General features: G+C 47.5%; 3 protein-coding genes across 3 annotated transcripts in view; all 3 read right to left on the bottom strand.

Annotated features, from left to right (window-relative positions):
- Positions 1-902: 902 nt before the first annotated feature.
- On the bottom strand, positions 903-5689 carry LOC131292173 (G-protein-signaling modulator 2). Its single transcript, XM_058320791.1, has 7 exons — positions 5067-5689; positions 4040-4782; positions 2777-3311; positions 2044-2253; positions 1884-1966; positions 1596-1818; positions 903-1523 (listed from the first exon to the last, which is right to left on the bottom strand). Exons 1-7 carry the CDS (start codon positions 5109-5111, stop codon positions 1113-1115), a joined length of 2250 nt encoding a protein of 749 aa, XP_058176774.1. The 5' UTR covers positions 5112-5689; the 3' UTR covers positions 903-1112.
- A 2008-nt stretch (positions 5690-7697) lies between these two features.
- LOC131293138 (S-adenosylmethionine sensor upstream of mTORC1) lies at positions 7698-8705 on the bottom strand. Its single transcript, XM_058321216.1, has one exon. It carries the CDS (start codon positions 8703-8705, stop codon positions 7698-7700), a length of 1008 nt encoding a protein of 335 aa, XP_058177199.1.
- Positions 8706-13268: 4563 nt separating this feature from the next.
- The window catches only part of LOC131293137 (netrin receptor unc-5-like), a 58475-nt gene continuing 48630 nt past the window's right edge, over positions 13269-23113 (bottom strand). The window contains exons 9-11 of the mRNA XM_058321215.1: positions 21640-21976; positions 14899-15005; positions 13269-14647 (exon numbers count right to left, since the gene is read on the bottom strand). Of these exons, the coding sequence (XP_058177198.1) occupies positions 13269-14647; positions 14899-15005; positions 21640-21976 (1823 nt within the window). The remainder of the gene's footprint in view (positions 14648-14898; positions 15006-21639; positions 21977-23113) is intronic.

Genomic DNA, 23113 nt, shown 5'->3' with positions numbered 1-23113 from the left:
TGAATGCTTCGTCGAACGAATACAAAGGTCCACAAAATTTCAAACGAAACGTGTTACGGGGAGTTTCAGCATATGGCCCCTTGCTCCATCACGGACATACGCTTTTCTTACTTGGCTACGCAATGGCATGGCACGGTATCTAAGACCGTTTCTAAAAGAACAGAATAGAATGGATTTACAGAAAACAGCTACCTTTTTTCGTTTTTATTTTAAGTCGAATACATGCCGATAAATTGTATAGCTCAAAATAGAACATCTCTTAAAGGGATTAGAAAAACCGTACCACCGTATTACTACTCCTTGGGAAGAACGCGTTTATTCTAAGACGACCGAATGGGATAAAAAGTCTAACTTCATATGGGTGGGACATTACGCTCGCGTTACAATTAGATCCAATCCTGTATGGTTGTATAAGTGCGTTCGCTTTAAAAAAAATCCCACACGTAATGTATTATTGATTCATTCCATTTTGCTCCGTTCAAGCTAAGCAAACGAATGTGGAGTGTTTACAGCCAATTTTATACCATTAAAAATGCTACCACCAAGAGTCAAAACCGTCCAAAAAGTGTTTCCGTTACAATGGTTTATTTAAATACAAATAAGATTGGTGGTCTACTCGATGCATAAATTATGTTGATACAAGGTATATTGAATTAAAACTGGAGTCAAGATTATGGACGGGGATGGAAATTATGCAAATCTACGATGCAGAAAAATGGTTTAGCGGCACAAATAGTTTGATGTGTTATAATATTTTTTTTTTTCCTTTTCGCGTCCTACGAAGCTTAGCTATGCACAAAAATACGTTAATACTTTTACAAAGAATGATATTAGTTCGATTCGGCTTTTTAACTTGAATTGATATGAAATCATGGAACTTTTGTTTCAAAAATAACCATATCTTCTTATTGGTTAGCTTTTGTTTTGTACTTCCCTAACAACGCTGTAGATTATGTGCGGAGAACGCGGAAAACATTATGTAACTCAACTTTAAACATGAATGATATTACTATCGGCACACTGCTGTTCCCTTCTCCCATTCTCTAGGACGAATAGAAACATGCCCAATCGCTAACGATCACTGAAAATCACTAGCGATCGAACGAGTAAAATCATTTTAGACTTTTCCCAACACCACCACCACCACCAGCAGCTGGTCCAGTGGCACTATTGTTCTGTGAGTTTCCATTGGTCACGTTGCTGTTGGGCCCATTGCCTGGCGTTGTAGCAGCACTAGAGCTGTTATTATTTCCGTTCCCATTCCCATTGCTATGATTACTCTGCTGTTGGTCTACGCTGGCGCTACGATTAAGATTGTTGTTCAGCGGAACGGTGGCACGTTGATCTTCCATGCGGCCCCCTTGCAGGCGCATGATAAGTGAGAAGAAATCCTCATCTGGCACGGTTGCGCCACTGTTCGATGCGACGGTTGCCGGTGGGACGGCCCGGACATCGCTGGCCTCCGCGTCCAGCGTAATGTTTGGTGTTGGTAGCTCCGAACGTTGCTCCTCGATACGAGAACCCTGGAAAATGAACACGGCAAGACGTGGATTGAATATATTTTGGATCCAGATCCGGCACGATTAGATTCTTACCTGACACCTCATCAGCATATCGAGGAATGCATCGTCCGGTGGGGTTCCGATCGAGACGGCATCTTCCGGTGTCGTCGAGCCCGTGCCCGACTCGTTGTTGTTCGTGGGACGGCTTATGTTATTGGCGTTGTTGAGCGATATTCGCTTCAGCCCGGGCAATAGTGCTCGTTGTTCATCCATTCGTTCTGACTGAAAGTGTGCGATCATCTCCAAAAGAACGTTCCTGGAGGGAGGAGAAACATCACTTTGATTAGAACCACTCTTTTGAAATACAAACTTCAATATTACCTATTTTCCTTGCCCGCCGGTGGGTTGCTGTTGTGTTGTGTCAATGGTTTCCTCGCCGAATCGACACTTTCTGCATGCGTTAGCTGGGAAGAAAAAAGCGAGACATTTCATTTAACATTCCTGGAGAACACATTGAAACATTCAAATCAAAACCGCTTACCTTTAGCGTGCAACGCTGATCATCCATACGCTTGCTCTGCGATCGCGTTAATAAGTCAAAGAAATCTTCATCGTTGTTTTTGAAGCTGTTTTCGTTCTTTTTCACCTTCGTCGGCTGCACAACACCCGGCGGCAGTACCTGCGCATTGGTCGATTGGTTCTCCTGGACGCTGTGGTTGTGTTGGGCCAACTTTTTCCCATCCGGTGTTAGCTAAAACGAAAACCAAAAAGAAATAATTAACTCCCTCCATAGTACCATCCGTTTATCGATAGCGAAAGTTCCATATTGACTAACTCTCCCTCCACCATTCACACTTTATGAAGCTTCTTGTGCAAACACTATCCGAATTTGGCAACAGCAACAGCTTGTTATCTTACGCGCCCGATAAGCCCCAAACCCGGTTGGTGACGGCCTTCTGTCCCATCGTAACGAATTTATCCATCAGTCTCCGGAAATAAACTGAACATGAATAACAACACGCAGGCCAACCGTTCGCGTCCAACAGGTTGCCGCAATAAACCAGTGAAAATGAAATTGAACCCCACTTGCTATTGGAGTGGAAGCTCATTTCCATTCCCAAAAGGTCCCACCAATGTAGTTTCCACTTCCACTTGCAACGTGTGTGTTCTCATCGATTATCATTGTTTACTGTTGATTAGTGTGATCAAGACGCGGAGGGTGAGGGGGTTTGATTTGCATAGCCGGGCACGATAAGAATTGCCCCGCTGCGTACCTTAATTAAGTCTAGTTGTTCCATGCTCTGCCGGCGCAGTCGATGTTGTTTGCTGGCCGCCGCTAGGGAAGCCGCCTTTGCCGCTGCCACCGACTGTGCCTGTCCGTGGATTGCATACTGGGAGCCCGGCTCAACTTCCGTCGACCCATCCCCGGTGCCTGAAGAAGGTAGAGCGCCACCTTCCGACGGGGGCAGCTCCGGAAGGCCTAGGATTTTGCGTAGATCCGACATGTTCATGCGGGCCGTATTTTCGCCCACCATATCGCCCAGCTCCTTCGCCAGCAGATAGTGCGAGTTGGCGTAGTGCAGCGCTTTCTCGTGATTGCCGATCGACGAGTGGGCATTGCCGAGACTCCAGCAGGCACGTGCCTCGCCGATGCGATCGCCCAGCTCCTGCGCGATTGCGAGATGCCGCTGGTGGTAGTCGATGGCCGTGGGGAAATCGCGCAGGAGCGTGTACGTGTTGCCGAGACTGTAGCACGCCTGCGCTTCGACCGCCCGTTCGCCCAACTCGATAGAGAGGGACAATGTACGCCTGGGAAAAAAGAGAGAGAGAGAGAGAGATCATTAACGGATTAGAATTCAACTGATAACTGGCTGTTCGTTCTGCTACTTTCACGCAACATCTACCTCTCCGGAAATTGCTCTGCTTACACGTATCACGCACCCGATTGTCCAACAATACTTGTATGCTGGGTGGCTCAATGAAGTTTTACAAAGTATCGCTTATGCTAATAAATCCACTTTGAAGAACTATATTGTTTTCTACCTAATCTAGCAACCTCAGGTGGATCTAAGGTGCGTATTTGGTCTCAAATATGTTAAATCAAGTAGTCTGTGCATGACTGAAGATGGGTTCCAATCGTGGAAGCTGTTCATATTGTAAAGTGCCTTCATCGAACTCACACGAAATTTGAACTACAATTCAAAGAACATCATAAAATTGGTTGAAAAGTGTGTTTGGTAAGTAGAAACATAAGTTAATTGTGGTACTGTAAAATATAAGTTCAAATGCAATTTATAATTTAAGTGCGAAATATTTCAACGGTATTAACTACTAAGAATCTAATCTTCGTCTGCTCGAACTGCTTTCTGAACTGAATGAAAACCCGTTTGCAGTAAGGTAAGTGCTTCCAAGAAGTTCTCCACTTTAGATTTATATAATGTTCCTTCATAAACCGATAAATTAAAGACTAATAGAATCTGTTAAGGCAAAAACTGAGATCCCCAGCGAATCGTACACAGCACCCGCGCCATACTTACTTGTAGTGATTCGCCGCTTGCTCAAACTGACCGAGAAAGATGTGAGAATTGCCCAGGTTGCTGTTCGCCCGTCGTTCGGCTGCCTTATCACCGAACTCGCGCGCTATTCGTAGCCGCTCCTGATGATGCTCGATGGCCGTCTCAAACTCGCCCAACAGATAGTACGTATTGCCCAAGTTGCCGCACGCTCGTCCCTGCGCTCCACGGTCCCCAAGCTCGCGCATCAGCTTTAAATTTTGCTGATAAAAATCGGCCGCTTTCAGGAGCGAATCGAGCACCTCGGCCGACACGTCCGAGCTCGGATCCTTCTGGCCCAGCTGCTTGCCCTTGGCGTGGTACACGTTGCCAAGGTTGTAGAGAGCGCGCCCTTCGGACAGACGGTCCTGCAGGACGCGTGCGATGGCCAGATGGCGCTGGCAGAAGATAGCCGCCTCGTCGAACCGGCCCATCACCTTGAGCGTGTTGCCGAGATTGCCGGACGATTTGGCTTCGCCCAGCTTGTCGTTCATGGAGCGGGCCAGCGTGAGGTCGTGCTTGTGGTACTGCATCGCTTTCGCGTAGTCACCCAGGTAGAAGTAGGCATTGCCGAGCTGGCTGTAGATGGCACTGAGTGTTCGGAGGTCGTCTGTGCCGGCCTGGATGGCGGCTTGAAAGAAGGCCACACCCGCTCGACAGTCGCCGGATTTGCACAATCGTTCACCTTCCAATGCCAGCTCCAAGCACATGGACGATCCATCGTTGTTCTGTACAACGGGGAAAGAGAAACATGGGATGAAAAACATTCCATTAATTGACCCCGACATGAAAAAGTACAAACAAATGGGGCGATTCATGCAGGCTCTGCACTACGCAATGGTTGACGCAGCAACAAAAACAACCATTATGAATCAACCCATTGGCGGAAGGCATCCGGGAGGAAGGCACGCGAGGAACAGACGGCCGTCTTGTCTTTCAATTAAAGTCGTCTTAATGGCGACTAATAAACTCTCTTCGTATGTGCGTATCATGGGGGACGACGTTGCATTACCTGATCGCTGGAAAGATTTTCCGCGCTTGCTGAGAGTGAAGACATCGTGCAGTTGAATGTTGGAATGTGTGTACAGTGATTTTTTGTTGTATTCCCTTTGGTGTTTTCGATTTTCCAACCCAGATCTCACGTTCACCGAAATGAAAACACTTTCCCTCCTCCGAGGACGGTTTTTGTTTGTTTCACTTTCCGCGCGTTTCGTCTTCTGAGATTCTTCCTTTCTCAATCTCCCTTTGCCTGGAGGTAGTATTACAACATTTTCAGCAACTTGTTGTTTTGTTATGGTCAGTCTCTAGGATTCTGTTGAAAATATCAGCCAGATGAGAGTATTCACAAACTGTGGGGACGTATTTCTAAATCACTTTTGCTCAGCTGTAGCTTTTCTACAGATATGTATGCACACGGTACGAAGGAACTAAAATGCTCCGCTGATTCCGTCAAGCGAAACTGCCATGATGGCGTAGCTTGAAGATGCTGGAGAATAGCCACAACGGAGTTACTAGTGTAGGTTTCTTATTAACTGCATTGAATGAATTTCATTTGCAAATGCACATTTCCTGCCTGATTTGCCTAGGTTTCACACGTCATCCTACGACAAGAAATACGAGCTACGAAGGAAAGAAGCGTCCACCTTCAAGACGCTTAAAAACAACATTGAAAAAAACTTTTAAAATCAAGATCAATGAAAAAGAGGTCGCAGCATAGTATGTAACGAGAGAAAAGCTTTGGGAAATTCGTTGACAGTTGGTTCGAATTTTATTTACCTCTACGAGTGGCCGGGAAAGTGGGATACACCAGCAAAATCAGCATGTTTCATCAACAGAGCAAGCAATTGAGGCGTTCGGAATATATTTTGGAGGAAGGCTGCGCATGAGGCAGACCAACACACTTAATTTTGCCAATCATGGCGACCAAAAGGATTCCATGACTTCATACAGAAGGACGACCTGTCATTAAATCGATCTTGGTTAAAATTGACAAGAAAATGACTGCGCGAGAAAGAGACATAACTTCCTGAACTGAATTGCTAATTTGTGTGTAACTTTTTACTCCTTTTAACGCATTCTACAATCACCCCCTTAAATTAATTGTCTTTTTGAGACAAACAAATTTGTCTTAGAATACATTTTTCCATCGGTTCTGGTTTTTAAGAAAATTAACTGTGTAGGAGAAAAAGAGACAACTAGAGTTCTCTAATTTCCTTTCCGCGAAATAGAGGTTGGCGCACGTTTCTGAAGGGTGCAATGTAAACATTGAAATTAAAGTGTCCGACTACGGCGAATTCTCGCGTTTGCCTGTTGTGCTTCAACACACACAGAGAGCACATCAACATCATTAACAACCTAGCCGGGATCGTTTTAAATGATTTAGAAAAAAGCACACCCATTCGGAACGAAATAGAAGGATTAAAGAAAGGCGACCATTTACAACAAGAACTAATGAAAAGAATAATATTGGAAGAAACAACCAGCGCAGAAAAAATTCACACGACAATCTACACAGATGGTAGCAAGTCAACAGAAGGGAGCGGCATTGGAATCTTCATAAAAAGCCCAAATCGAACAAACCAACACTACGCTTTCAACATAGAAAACGAGGCCCCAATTTCAACAATCGAATTGATCGCAATAGAAAAATCGCTGGAACTAGCAATAACACAAAACATCTGGAGACCAACCATATACACGGACAGCAAAACAGCATGCCAAATATTACTAAATGCCAAAGAGGAACTATACCTTCAAGATAGATGCCACAGTATTCTCAAAAAATGTGAGCAGATTGAAGCGCAGATAAAATGGATCCCGAGCCATATTGGGATTGCCGGGAATGAAAAGGCAGACACACTAGCCAAAGAAGGAATAACAGCTCCTAACAAAATAACAAACAAGTACAGCTACGAGGATGCTACACATATCGCCAAAATACACATGATACAAAAAGCCAAAGACTGGTACAGAACAACCTGTGCAAACAAAGGGAAAAAATTCGAAAGATTTCAACCAGATTTCGACATCAAGCCATGGTACCACGGCCTACCACTTACAGCACACGAAATCAAAATATCAAACCGTATCTTGGCAGGACATGATACTTCAAATTACTGGCTAGCAAAAATGAACATCATACCTGAAGGGAATTGCGCCATCTGCCAAACCCCAGAAACAGCGGAACATCTGATTTTCTACTGCAAAAAATATGAATCAGAAAGAGCAAATAACAAATACTGCACATTCGATAGACTGGCAAGACACTGGAAGGATAAGTCCGGAGAAACGATAAAAGGAATAATCAACTTCATGGATAGTAATAACATAAAAATCTAATGCAGGATGCATGAAACCTTTTTCAGAACACTACTCAAACAGAGCACAATTCAAACGGGCGAGCGCTTAATCTTTCCAATAGTTTGTATAAACATAGACAGACACAATATACACAACCAAGCGATATGACTCTACTGTCAAAGCTAGCAAAGAGCAAGTAAGCCTCTGAATGTGAAAGGGTGACCTGTCACAGGAGGATACAATCTAGCTCGCAAAACCGAAGAAGAAGAAGCCTGTTGTGCTTGTGATATTCTCAAAATCAAGAGAATTTATCTAGAAAAAAATGAAAAATTTATTGAACTTCTCAACTATTTACGAACGGTAGCCCACTAAAAGCCTCTCTTATGTCCGCATCGTCTTCTTCTGTTCTAACAACACCGATCATTTCGGTATCCTCGTTATCGTCACACTTAGTTTCATTAAAGTCTTGTGGAATATTTAAAATGGGCTGCATGTATGCTTCGTGGTGAATTTCACACCACCGTTTGCCTACCTCTGCAAAGATCGACTTCCGAAATACCATACACGTAACGTGTTCTAATTTTTCGATTTTAATCCTAGTGAAACCGATCAACCCGAGTGTGTATCGCCAGTTTTTCATCAACTTTGCATTCGCTCCTTGGTGTCGGCTATCAGGGGTGATGATAAGAAGTATTCCCTCCGGCTTCAGTAAATCGTATGCCTTCTTGCAGCAGCGCATCCGTTGGTCAGGCGTTGGCAAGTACTCTAGCAGCAAACTAAACACAATAGCATCGTAATGTTCGCAAGGGAATATCTCTATTGAATGTGGTTCGTCGGATACCAGTGGTTCAGTAATGGATTGTATTTCGACTTCCAGAAAGTCGCAGTACCAAACTGATGATTGTGCCGGTGCAATATCAATCGCTGTGACATCGAAATCTGGAAAGGCCGCAAACGGATCGTAACAACTACCTACGTCTAGCAGCTTTATCCGCTCCACCGGATACGGTCGATAATCGTGTCCGTGATGTGCATCGATTGCTTGCATAACTTTATCGTCCTTGTCACGGAACAGATACAACAGAGGGGTAGCGCCATGGAAGTAGCTCCGACAGGAAGCTACAACCCACTCGATTCTGCTGTTGGACCGTTTGCAACTCACTTCCATTGTACGGTCCCAGTAGCACGTGGCCAACTTATGCATTGCATCCGCGTAGTTTTTCAACAGCTCTTCATCACGGACGTGCTCCTTCCACACCGCTTCCGGGTCAGAGGTTTTGGCCGAATCGCGCAGCCTTTGATGAACCGATTTTATTAGGCTGGATAATTCTAACTGCTCTTTAGTAGCCATTATAGCAGACGGGATGTTTTGTTTGTAAATAAAATTCGCCACTCTGTCAAACTGACATTTGCGGTTCTACGCACCCCTTCAGAAACATATGCATATTTTCTTTGAACCGTTTTACTATGAACCGGTTGATTTTGAATTATATTTGAAATAATTTTAACATGCTGCTTGCCGGTTGTGTAGAAACTGCTGTGGAAGTATTACGATTTTTGTTGCAAGACTATGTAGAACACTTAAATAATATACTTTGGAAATCTTTAAACCCTATTCAATCGCACAAAATGGACTTCTCATTTTCTCGAATATTTTGTTCGGATTTTTACTTATAAACCACTTGAAAAAGACACTTCGGAGATACTTTGTATAGTTTTGGATTATATTTTATAACAAATATATATATGCCTCCACGAGCGGTATATTAGATACATATATATAAATCGCGGTAGTATTTTGACCCTTATTGTTTACACACCTATCGGAAACTACTTACACAAGTATTCAAGTATATCTACACGTTTTGTTTTCAAAAGCATTAAAAACGGCCTAAACATTCTCCCCATTAACGCACCAGCCACAATGCGGAACATCCCTTCAAAAACTCCTTCAAAAAGGGTGATTGGCCATGTTCGGTACGCACTTGAACACACAGTGCTAATGTATTCCGCTTACGCTGAGCTTTGACCACGAGTTCCGGTTGACTGCCGATGTCGATTTAATTATGCTCGTCGTGTGCCAAACGCCATTTCGTTACGTTCCGCTTGTTTGCTGAAACAATTGCAAAACGGTTGCCCCATGCGGGGCTGGTTTTAGGAGTTGCGTATTTATTTGCACTATTTTATGACCGTTTTAGCACCGGGTAGCAAGGAGCATCCACCATCAGCTTCTATTTTGTTTTTTTTTGTTTTTGCTGTTCAAACTATTGGCTTTACCCATTATTCCGGTTCCGGTTTCTGGAGAGTTCATTGCCGAATAGGTTTTTTGTTTGCGAAGCCTCGCGAATGGTATTTAATTTGAAAATACTATTGTTCTCCTCTGTCATCGATTATCGAAAAGTGGCCATAAATCCTGGCTTGGTGTGCTCGGTGGAGGCACCAGTCCCCCGATGCCGATCAATTTTCCTACGGTTTTTAGCTAATGGTTGTCACGGTTGTGCCAGTGATTAACATCCTTCCGCCGTTGCGCCTATTGTTGAAAAGTGGTATGCTAATTGAATGCATTTGAGTTCGAAATGGATGAAAATAAATCGCCAGAGTGGTTTTCACCCTTGCATCGAATGGCTCCCCATCGATATGGATTAGGAATGTGAGCATACAAGTTAAACAAAATAAAAAAAAAATATATGCAAACCATCCATAACGGTCACGTTATTGTGAACACAATTGATACAAAAGCAATTGTCACAAAAAAGCCAATGAGTAAAAATTCATATCCTTCCCGCCAACTAGCGTTTGCCATCCGGGAGAAAAACTGGAGCCGCCGACTGGAAAAAGTGGGAGTTGCGGAGAAGACTGCATGCCGTTCCACAATTTATTGACAATTTATGCTCATATTTCTGTCGGGATGCTTTGTTTTACTCATTGTTGCATGCATGCATGCGGTTGCGGCCGGGGAATGTGCAGTGCGGTTTTACAATTAATTTCGTTTCCAGCTGAGTTAATTGCCACCGTCGAAGCGGATGCTCCGGTGTTTGGTTACTCGAGGCAGGGGCGGTTTTCCGACCGGCACACGTGTGCGCCCAAGGACGTCGACGTCCGGAAACGTTTGCGCACATCCGGGCGCTGTTGGCAGGGGACGATAAAAAATATGATGTTTGAGCTCAAAACAATGCCAACAAACGTGTCCTCACGTGTCCTTCCTTACGTGGTGTTCTCTTCTCTCGGCGTGTGAGTGTGTGTGTGTGTTTCTGTCCTTTCTGTTCAACGTTTCACCCCTTGGGGGGTGGGAGCGTGAAAGGACAAATAAAAACAAAGCCTTCGCGTGGCAGGGGGAAAAACTGGGAACCGGAGAAAAACTAAGCTAAATGCACGTCTGTTTGTTTGCTCACGTTGGGAAGGAGCAGCGAACGAGCGAAGGAGGGAAAGTGGAGTGTGTTAAATTATTTTCCCTTGGCACTTGAATTCTTGCAGCAGCCGTAAACCCGGCAGGCAGCACATCCGGCAGCTTCGGCAGTGTTTTGTCGCAGAGGATTAATAAATCTAGGCAACCTTCCGCCCGTTCCACTTAGAAACGAAACACTCAAAAACCTATTTACATGGAAAACTCACAATATACAAAGTAGGGATGTTGTTTTTTACAATTCTTACTGTTTTTTGTAACCAGGGCAAATCAAATACTTAATCATATAACACATTTTCTTTGCTTCCTCCTATCTCCTAGAGGCTTATCTAGTTCTAAAATCGAAACAATGGAATTAGTACGTTTAACTCTCCTGGCTCCCAACGTATATGTGTGTGTAGGAGTTTTATTTTGAAATAATCTTAGAAACAATCGTATAACCTAGGAAAAAGGCAATTTGAATAAGTTCGGTAGTAGTTTTTACGGAAGCTTCGTCTCGTGCCTTCGATAGTGATCCTAAAAATTAGACAACTAATAATTTCAGAGCGTTTGTTACCTTGTGTACCGCATAATCGGCATGAGAGAACGATGAATAAGGAAAATATTTTGAATATTTTATCACGTTCATGTGTGCAAATTTCACCAGCAATTAACAAGCAGATAGTTCATCGTCGTTGTTTTTTAACATAATATTAATTACAAAGGTGATAAGGGAAAGTTCGCACGCACTCGAATGTCTCAAGGGACACAGCTTTATCCGTTTATCAAAAGGATTCCATAACTGGCTGATCCTTGTCTACGTCGATGTGTGTATGTTGGACAGAAATAGATACCTTACACAAACTACATTTTACATTCAAGGTACTGAACTCAAACTGGGAGATAAAGGAATAGTTTAATTCACTTCGCATCCTACCACACTTATATATTCATACACGCTCGTCGTTGCTCGAATGCACTTTATCGCAGCGGGCGAACATGATTTCCATCCTAATCATCGTAATTTGGTATTTGTATTTGCGCTGCCTCCAATCATGGCACACGCGTCCGACGACCACGTGGTTCGCTTCTCTCCTGCCAACCGTTTCGAACCACTTCGAACGAGCCTCAACTTCCGTTTCGTTCGGATAATGTGTAATATTATTATACTTTCCGCCCTATGTATCGTTCGACGTAAGCGTAATTTTCTACCATTATTACTTCGCTACACAAAAAATTCGATCAGTCTTAAGTATTAATTCTATTGGTTTTCCATTCCTCCCCCATTCGGTGTATGATTATTTGTTTTTTTTTTCCATTTTTCCATTCTATCGGTTTTCAAACTCCAATGATAGCCTTCCCAATGATGGCTTGGCAATCTACGTATAAATGGCCACAATGTTATCGGTAATTGCAAGAAAATCGCACCACAAACATTGTAAAGCGAATGATTGGTCGCGTATTGTAATAGAGTAGGGTTAGGGAAGGTACACTTTCGAGGAGTGGAAAGTGGCCTTCGGTTGTGGTTCGGTTACGGGGTTCGAAAGCGAAAGATTGACTATTTGTGCGTGTACTACTGGAACGCGAAAAAAACGAGTGGTAAAAAATGTTTCCAGCAGTTTGATTGATTGATTGATTGATTGATTATAAGCTTTAGGAGGAGTAGTTTCATTGCGTTGGTTACTGATATATAAGTGAACACATATCGGTAGCAAGCTGAACGAGCTAGTGACATCTGTTTCTCGCCTTACTTATGTTATAACATTGTAGCTACAAGGATGCTTGACTGTGAGTTTTCGAAACAGCTCGAGTGGGAGTTGAAGGGGCTGGGAAAACAATCTAATGCTGAGCGATGGCCTGAATTACAAAAACGGAAGGAAAATCTTCATCCCAACTGCCACCCATCCTGTTATCCTTTCGAACGGCTCCCGACGGCTAACCATTTCTCACCATCTCCAACGCTGACCTTTCGAACGAGCTTTCTACTTCGTACCCTCGTGTGCACGACAATGCTTGACGCGATTTTAAACTTGATGCCAGAGCGCATTTCATTGACGTCCAGCACCAACCGACACCGGACGCATCACAAGGACGAGATTACAATTGCAACAATCAGCACGATGAAGCTCCGCATCCGTGCCCGGGTGTCAGTCAGTCAGTCAGGCCCGGCCGCTGACTGACACCAGCCCAGTGGAGGCCCGGAGGAGGCTCGGAGAAGGATGAGTTGATGCACGGAAGCAGTCGTGCAGAATTCACGTTGGTTCGGGGCGGGAGAGATTGTCTGATTTGATTGTGAACCGACGACCGAAAGGCGAAAGCGAAGAGAGGGAGCCGATCGGAGAGACCACCGGCTCGCCTGTCAGTCATCCAGTCGGTCAGTTGTGCAGCACGGACGCCTCGGGTAGTTTTTGTGCTCGCGAGATAATGAATTATAAATATTTATAAAGAGTGACTTGACCTATATCGCAGCCTTTGCTTGGTTTGTTCCGACGCTTTGTGTCCTGACGCCTGCCAACGCCGTCGTCCCGCGGCTTACAGCCAGGGAGCCGGCTGCTGGATCTGCTCCAAGATGGCGACCGCATCGGGCCGCTCCATCGTCCGGCAGATCTCGATCAGCTGCTGGAGGGCGTTCAGATCTCGATTGCGGCACTCCCACAGGTCCAGGATCTGGTCGGTGGGCGAGGGTCGCGTGGCGAAGTAGGTGAGGTACCGGTCCACGTTCAGGTGGGCCGCCAGCATGCGCCAATCGTTGCGCTTCTGGGTCGGCGGATCGAGACACCTGCACAGCTTCCGCTTGACGTCCTTCGAAAGGCGGAAGCGATCCGTGCTGAGCACGTTCGAGCCCGAGCCGACGCTGCAGATGGTCATCGTTTCGAACGAGCTCGATGAGTGTTGACAGTGGCCATCGCGAGCCATCGGTGCGAAGGAGGAAATGCTGAGCGTGGCGACCCCCGTGTCCATCGTGGGGTCCTGTGAGGCTTGCACCTCGATCTTGAAGTCGCACTTGTCGTGCTCGGTTCGGCAGAGGGTGAAGCTGCAGTGCAGCGCCGTTCCGTTACTGTTCCATACGTGGGAGAACGGGATGGTTTGCCTTTCGCTGGCACACTTCGTCCGCCAGCCACCGACACACTGCATATCGATGCATAGGCCCTGCCCCACGTCAGAGAAGTAAAGGATCGAGCTGCGGCCCAGCACAAGTCCGCCGATCTCCTGCTCGCACTGCCGACAGCGTTCTTCTGCTCCTGGGTTGTCCTCCACGATGTACACCCGGAGGCTGACGTCGGAGAATTCAGGCACCGTCGAGGGGCCGCAGATAAACAACCGGAGCTTCTTGCAGGCAACCCGCTCCTGCAGGTCCGTCGCCGATTCCCCAACCAGCACATACTTGCCGAAGGACTCCGTCAGCACGTACGCGTACCGCTTGTCGATCTGCACCAGCGCAGGCGTGTTGAGCGTTTCCTCGCCGATCGTCACCACCTTGCTCCACGGCGTCACGTTATCCGGCGCACTATACAGCGAGTAGCTCCAGTTGGAGAGGTTCTCCGCACAGTGCGGTAGCTGCATCACGAACGGTTTGTTCACCTTCGTGTCCACCGGGCCGCAGAACACGACCGGGCTGAGGTACGTCGTCCGGGGTCCCGTCGGCACCGGCATGTGATGCTTGTCGTCCCGCACGATCGACAGCACGACACTGTGGCGCTGGTTCTTCGGTATGGCCCCCTCTGGAATGAGCAGCGCCGTCGAGTAGGTGTTCAGCTTGAGCAGAGCTCCGGCCGGCGTAAGCGTGGTTTGCGTCACATCGGTCCCCCGGAACGTCCCGCCGGTGGTTTCCTCCACCAGCGTGGTCGGGCGGATGGCAGGCGTCGCCTGGTTGCCGATCATCGGTGCCTGATCGTAGGCGGAATCGGCCGCTGTTGTCCGAACAACAAACAAAAAAAAAAAGACAAGAGAGGAAAAACAAATGCAAACGTTAGTAACACAACGTGTAACATGTCCGTCGGCGAGCGGGTAAAGTGACACCCACGGTGACGGTTCACACTTGAAGTCACCGGAATCGAACGCACGTCAATCACTCGTCAAATTGAAACAACCATTTTAAGGTTGGCAAATTGATCACGATCTGGGCAGGGAAAATAAAAAAAGGCGGTGGCGCCTAACTTACATGTGTTGGTCGACGTTTCCAGTGACTCCACGCTGCACACGCGCTTCGAATAGGTGGACGAGGAGTATGATTCATTGATGCTGACTTTGTCCAGCGGATAGATGTAGCTGCGGAAGAGAGGAACAGTTCGATGGGATGAGAAAGGAGTTCGGTCGCGGGTCGCAAGCGAATAAAATCCATTTATGGCTTGACAGGTCTGCGAGTGGAACCCTCGTCCAGGGAAGCGGCGGAGTGGGAGTACAACCTCCCCCCAAAAAGCCCATCATGGCTTGGGCTCGAGGTTGGCAATGTGCAATTTGTGTTGATGCAGTGGTTTAAGGGCCGCTGCAACCGATTGGAATGTTGTGCACGACTTTTTGCTGCCATCCTGCTTCCCATATCCCGATCCCGCTGTCGACCCGAAGGGAGTCACTGACTGCCCCTGACTGGACAGGGCTTTTGGGGTAGACCACGGTTGGGCCATAAATTACCGTCCACCGTGAACCCGCACGCTCTTGGAGGGGCATTAGAACTCGTGTCAAAAATGGTCGCAAAAGGTACAAAAAGGGAACCGAACGGACGGACTCCGAGTGTCGGCGGTCAATCGGCGGTGGTGAGGTGACCAGACACGACTTCATCCACTTTGGGCCCGGTTTTTCGGGCTCGGATAGGTAGGTGGTGCGGGTGGCCAGCACCATGATGTTGAACATGGCGGTAAACAAACGAGTTAATGGTAATGAGGTGTCAGTATTGTTGAATTATGTGACATAGATTAGTTCTCGCACGCGCCGCGAAGGGGAGGGTGATGGACGGGGGGCCGGGTTTGGAGGGCCTATTCGAGAGGCGGTTCAAATGACACCTCGGGAGTGAGGCGAAAAAAATTGAAAATCTCAACCACCGAATCACGGTTTGGAAGAAGAGAGAAGGTCTTCATTGGGAAGCAGGGGTATATGGTAGGGAAAGGTCGGAATTGGATTGATACGATCTGGACGTGAGAGTCCAACCTTGTGGCCCCGTGAGGGTTGAAGTGTGGGCGATCCAAACCGACATCCCGACCCAATCACCCCATGCCGGCGCATTCCGGTCTCGATGTAGGAATATGAAACGAGAAACAAAAGCGGAATTTGCATAAAATCCCAAAGCGGCGGTTTGGCTCTAACGAAGGTGGAATCAGTTCACAACCGCTACGAAATCGAACTCCTCGGAGCGAGTGAGGCTACCGACACCCTAACAGATCAGCCATCCATCCTTACAGCCTGGTTCAGGATCGCTTGCCAACTTCACCTTCGGCGGACGATTGAGCGGTTCGAAATCTAAATGAAATCTGAGACCACTTTACCTTCTGTGGGTGATTTAGTGGCTTCCTTTATTCTTCACCTGCCCCATTGAATCCCCCCGCATCAGGCTCCAATCGAGTGTGACACCGTGGAAGGAGGTGTTGTTACACGTATGGAGCCTGCGTGTCGGACGAGGGTCATATTTCTCTCGCGCGCGTGCAAAAAAGGGGATGAAAAATGAAAAACAAAAAGCCGTTGTATTTCTTCGTCGATAATCAATAATTTTAATGCCACCTTAAAGCGTGTTTCGCGCCTGTTAACGAGTCTGCTAAAGGTCCGCTGCTGCAACTGGTAATGGCAGGATATTAAAGGTGAAATATGACCGCGCCATAAAGGCAGAAATTAAGACACCAAAACCTATCGCCGGAATGCGATGGTGCTTGTGTGTCCGGGGTGAGTGAGGTGTCATTGGAGGTGCCAGATGTGATGAGAAGTGAATCCGGTCCATTGGCAGTTCGGGATGACGTCGAACATACGCACACCACACCCTCGCCAGGCCCGGATCCAGTTTGCCATTGGACTCACGTTTGATAGTGCTGAACTATCTCTCCCACATCTTGTTGACCAAAGGGGTAATAAACGAGAAAAAAAAGTACTACTCCCTAGCACCTAAACTCTTTGATGCCCGTCACGTTCCGGCGCTCGTTTACGATCGCGCCTCAAAGCTTAAAGCTGTTACGCCATCAAAGGCGTTCGGATCGTTAGAGATAGTGAAAAAAGGGAAGGAACGAGCGGAAAAACTATGCGTGCCAATTCTCTCTAATTGCCAAAACGGAGACGGTATCCAAGTTTATTGATTAATCGCCGGTAATTTCGGCCGTTCGGCGGAACAAGCTGTCTTCAGAGGGACACCGTGGCGGTTTGTGCGGTAGTGTTTTACAGTTTTTTTTCGCACACCTTCCCGTAAAAGGAATAAACCACCGATCGTCGAACCGATGTAGGTGTAGGAGAAGGTATGGTCACATTTTTGGCACCTCATTGATGGCGTATTAGCCTTATATGGAGCCAGCCATTGCTAGGATAGCGGCTCAAATTTGGGACATTTGGAAAAATGAGAAACGGCCCATTGCGTACCACGAACGCAAATTTGGATTTGGAAGTCAGAGACGTCAGATCAAAAGAGGACCGTGTCGGGGAGGAGCTACACCGCCTCTTCTTCAGCTCCCTATAGCGTGGCGCCAGTCTTTTCGTAGCGTACTCGCTCCAATGGGCTGCGTTCATTAGCCAGACAGGCAAACGGCCGTGCTCCTTCCGATGGAAGTGGGCCCAAATTTGACTTCCGCCGTAATCAAAACGAATGTCGCACCGGGTCGTCAGTGAATCCGACCGGTCGTTTCGGTGGGAATAGACGCGTGATTAAAATGAATGAGCCATAAAAGCCCTCTTCGGGCGGTGGGAGCAAGTGCCGATGCGACCGTCTTGACTTCCTCTTGCCGTTAGCCAGATGTGGAAGTACCGGGCACTCTACGGGCCTATCTTTCTTTTTATCGGTCTTTCGCTCTCTCACTTCAGGTCCGAGTCCGGGTTGCTTCACGATGACTGATGGCCGTGATTACTCTATTAGTACAACCTGGGACTTTGGTTTGGGGTGGAAACGCTCGGAGGAGACCCGTCCGCCTACCTAAAGCGAGGCTTGATCGCAGGTTGCGTTGTAATTACGCCGGACTGAGCGCTTTATCGTCTTCGTCGGCGTAACGACAGCGGGCGAGACAGCTATGGCAACATCGAAGCTAGTTAGTCCAACCGGCGCATCCCGTTTTTGAACTCCGGATCGCTCCCGATCTTGCACCGCTCCCGATCTTGGGAGATCAACCAGACGGGGGCAAATGTACGTAAGTGCATCGATCTTATTTGCGTGGCCTCACGTCGATGTGTAGCACTACGAGTCGGAACTCGCCGGGTAATTGAGAGTGATAGACCAACGCGCTCGCTGGCAAGTAATCACCACAGGACGGTGACGCATTCGCGGAAAGTGTAAGGGAGTGTATGCGCGCGCGCGCCAACCGATCGCGTAATTGGATGTGGTTATTTACAGAACCATCACTCATCCTCCTGCTGGCTGCGGCTCTTTGTAGATGGTCCCGGAGTACCGCGTCTTACCAGTACCCGGCACTTTGTGTGTGGCTGTTATTAGGTTTATAAATTTCCGCGAATGGCCACCACTTCGTTCCTCCTCCCCGTCCCGCGGTTGACGGGCGTTGATTTGCTTTGACGTGGCAGATAGTGGCCAAGAAAGACCATCGTGTTGACGGACGGCGGTTCTTCTGCTCGTTGCCGTCGACATGCACTTGCAAACACCGCAACTGCTGCCAACGATGATGATGATGATGACGGCGGTGTCGGTGTTGATGGGGACATCATCTAATTTATTATGTTTATAGTTTGGTTGTTTGGAGTCTCCCCTCAGTTCCACCTCCCGAGGGCAATTCATCGGCGCAGCTCGGTGGCGAACGACACCGCAATGGCATCGTAATTGAGATGTCATTCGGTTGGGATATTGCTGCCTCGCGTCTTATTCGGTTTTAGTTTTGGTCCAAGATGTATTCCACTTGTCGCACGAGGGAAACGGTTCTTCGCTCGTAACTAGTTTCTTTTATGAGTCCAATTAAATTTGCTGCAGTATATCCGCACGAGAACGGATATGATTCATTCGGATTCTAATGTGACCTCAATTACATCCTACGCCGAACGCCTGCCTGAGGGGAGTTATTAAACTATTAAAGACGTGTGGTTACCCATTTCTAGGTTCGCACGAAACAACTTTCTAAGTTAGAGAGGAAGGAGCAGTTGTCGTCACCGTTTGCCTACTTTCATATGAGTTTAGATGGGAATAACGTATTTCTTTTGAAAATGTGAGTAGAAATCTCTCTTGATCTTTCCCGTTTCGTCCCGCTGCCGAGCGGATTTCTTCCCTCCCTCCTTCTAAAGTTTTCGTAAGACAAAACTTGAAATTACAAAATAACCAACCGGATTAATCCGTTGCCGCGAAATTGCAATTACTTTTCGCTCTCGCCGCTCGCTTTTCGATCCGGATGGCCGATAGGGAAGCCAATTTCACAAACACACAACGTTCAGGTCGAAAGACATACACCGGTGGGCGCACCGCGGCTCAAACCGGGGTTCAGTGCGGTGCACAATCGGTGATTTTAATTTAAATTCAAATCAACCCTTGGCTCCCTAAGTAAGCCTACACACATTTATTCTTGTCAGAGAAAAAGTTGTTAGATAAAAAAAAAAAGAAACAAATTACCCAATCGAAAGCGAAGGAAAAACCTTCACCGGCGTCGTCATCGTCACCGGTCGTTTTGGGTCACCCGGAGTCGGTGTGTGCCGGCATGTTGTTTGGCCTATTTCACCCGCGTCGCGTGGTTTCTAATGGCGAACGAAGGCTGCACGAAAGGTTCACCGCGAAAGGGTTCGGGCACGTGGAATCGATTGGTGTCGGGGCGGTGTATATCTAATTAAAGTATCTATTTATTCAAGTTAACATGCAATACTTCTTCGCAACCGCGAGCCGGGAGAGCGATGTCTACTGCGATATTTCTACCGCCGGGTCCTTTGGAGTCCTTCCGCCCAGGTTTGTCTTCGGTCTTCGGTCGGTTGTAATGGTCAAGTCGCGCGTTTGACGGAGACCGCAACACGATGGTGCAAAGGGACCGATTTGCAATGGCGAAGGTAAACGATACAACAAACCCTGACGGCGTTACGGCATACACGGCTAATTTGTTTTTATTTCTTACTTATTTTTCGCATCGTCGCCTGCGCCTTCGTCAACCGAGACTGATATGCGCTGGGCAGCTGAGGGATAGCACGGGTCCAACTGTGTAAACCGTCCGGTCGGCCCTTTTTCCCTTGAACCCTTGAGCTTGCAAGTGGCGACCACAACCGATACGATACAGTTGTTGTTCGTGCCACATTTAGCGGATGGTCACAGTTACGGACCGCTGGTGCAGCTGCAAAGTAGGTTGGACAGATTAATGCACTGCATCCGAATGACAAATGTCGCAATTACAGCCGTAAATTATTATTAATTGAATCAGATCGCTGCGCCGCCGCCACGCAGAGAACGATTAGTGACCGAGTTATTCGGGAAGTCTGCTGCGGGAACCTGCAGAGCGAATCGACCTACCCCGATGTGGGTAGGTGGTCCGACCGACGTTAAGCTGTGAGCGTTTTGCAAATTGTCCGTGCGTTTCTTGCAGGGCCGGGCGATAAGATGGATTTCTCACGGTCCCATTGATTTCGAAACCAAAGCGCACTCGGTCAGGGATTGTCCGATTGAACTATAGACAACTGACTCCATTGCATTCGGCTACTGTTTATTGTCTCGCGTGTCACACTCGACTACGGCAGGGTGCTGTCGGAACTCGCACTGCAGATCGAGTTCTTGAGTTGGAGATGAATTACGACAGCTGGTTTAATTGGATGCAGTTTATCAAACGTAAACGCGAAACAAGTTGTGCAATCGTCTCGGGAGCGCACTCAATTGAATAATAATGTGTCCAGCGTTTGACGACGGCTATCGACGGCTTCATTCCCCAGGGAGGAGTGGTAAGCTTCCTGGGGTTGCTCGTGACGCAAGCCGTCACTTTGATCCACCGGAGTAATTAGACAACTGTGCATCGGTGCGGCAAAATCATTGTGGCGCCTTCCGGGTACGACTGTTCTGGTGCCAACGTCATTAATCTTCACATGACAAGACCTCAGTGGGAGGAGTGAAGGGAGATGATTTCCTTGAGATTTCCCTTGCCATAGAATACCAGATAAGTCACACGATTATTGAGTTTACAGATGTTTACTAAGCTAGTATAATCCTGTTGAAACTTACTCCTAGATTAAACCCATAGTCGAAGGAAGTTTTAGTGGATGTTTTTGGAAGTTCCTTTTTTTCTTCCAGAACTCCCCCTAACCCCCCCCCCCCCCCCTACCCCCGACCTGTAGCTAGCCTCATATTGAAATGATCAATTAATCAACATAATGACACCAAATTTCGCAAGACGCCAACAAATTGATCGAAAATTCCCTAGCACCCCCTAACACTCAGAAAATGAATCTTTGGCACGATGGCGAAATGCTTTCAGATGACTTTTTGTTGTAGCGTTCCAACGCTCCACCGTGGGCGTCAAAGGAAAAAGGAAGGAAAAGGTCAGCCCGGGGTAATTAGAACGTATTTGTCGTGCAAAGTAGGAAACTGAAATCTCATGCCGATTAATTGCTGGGATCGTCGCGTGGGACGAAATTGAAACCGATCCCCATCGTCCCGCCCGCCCGGCCGTGGAAAACGGATCGTTTATCGGTGATTGTGGGAAATTAATCACACGTCCTTTCGACCTTCTTTTGTTGCGGTGGGAAAGGGAGCGTTTGGGAGATTTTCTTTTCCCCCAAGGATCAAATGTAATGGTCGCCTGCCCGGCGGCTTACTTACTTCTGGCACAAATGGGGCACGTCGTAGTGGTGCTCGGAATTGGAGCGTGGCAAGGGCACGGACGAAGTTTTCAGCCCCCCGATCGGAAGGGTTGGCGGTTGTTGCTGGCCGGATTGGTTCTGCAGATGCTGCAGCCCGCCGACACCGTGCTGGTGGTGCAGAGAAGACTGATGATGGTGCGGGAGGTTCGTCAGATGGGGCTGCGAGTGCTGATGGTGCTGGTGGTGGGCGGCCGTCAGGGGATACTCGTAATTGATGGGCACCGTGTTCTGCGTCAGGTCCGGCTGGAAATGGGTCAGCTTTTTGCTCTCGTTGGCGAAATATTCGGTTGGCATTTCTGTGGATGAACAAAAGGGACGAAAGGTGTCATTTCATTAAAAAGGCCATAAGATATTTGCGAGAAATCGCTTGAATATTGTTGAGGATGGTTTCTAGTCTTCCCAATTTTCTTCAAGTTAATAGGCTTCGATTCATTCGGAACGAACTCATTCCTAGCTCAAAAATTTCTTTTAAATTATAAGCTGTTTTTCTTAGGCATCGGAAGTATCCACTCTAAAATTGCGCTTAAAGGTGACGTTGGCATTAGATAGCAATAGCGAGAAGTGAGCGAGCGATGGGAGGGCGAAAATGAGATGCACTGTGCTGACGCGTCAGGTTCCCCTTTACAGCGTCGGAATTTCCCCTTAACCGCTATGCTGTTGCTAAGGGAAACCAAATACCGTATGCGTAAAAATGTTTGCACCACCGTGTACCCCATGTACCGTATGCGTAATAATGTTTGCACCATCGTAGTAAAATAGTTCCCGTTTTCTTTGGGCATACAAAAGGAAATGAAACGTTTTCGTGATTTTGAGGACAATTTCGAATCGAACATTGCATTTACTATTGGGAAAGGTGGCAACGAGAAGAAAATAACCAACGCAGAATAAAATTAATAATACAACTACTTCCATAAGGTTGGGCCCAGTAAACGGGACTTTAACCGGGCCCTGCAAACGGGCCGTATTACCGGGCCCTGAAAACGGGCCGTGTTACCGGACCCTGAAAACGGGCCGTGTTACCGGGCCGTGTTACCAGGCCATGTAACGGTGTCCTGTAAATTGGCCGGGTTACCTGGCTCTGTAAACGGGTCCTGTAAACGGGTCCTGTAAATGGGCAATGTAACCGGGCCATGTAAACGGGCCGTGTTACCGGGCTCTGCAAACGGGCCATGTTGCCGGGCCCTGTAACCGGGCCGTTTTACCGGGCCCTGTAACCGGGCCATGTAAACGGGACGTGTTACCGGGCCCTGTAAACGGGCTGTGTTACCGGGCCCTGTAAACGGGTCGTGTTACCGCCGTTTACCGGGCCCTGCAATCGGGCCGTGTTACCGGGCCATGTAACCGGGCCATGTAAACGGGCCTGGTAAACGAGCCCTGGTACCGGGCCCTGTAAACGGGCCCTGTAAACGAGTTCTGCAAGTGGGCCGTGTAAC

This window comes from Anopheles ziemanni, chromosome 2, assembly GCF_943734765.1.
Source record: "Anopheles ziemanni chromosome 2, idAnoZiCoDA_A2_x.2, whole genome shotgun sequence".
Classification (NCBI taxonomy): domain Eukaryota; kingdom Metazoa; phylum Arthropoda; class Insecta; order Diptera; family Culicidae; genus Anopheles; species Anopheles ziemanni.
Note: the sequence above shows the minus strand (reverse complement) of the source record. Positions and strands in the feature narration are given on the sequence as shown.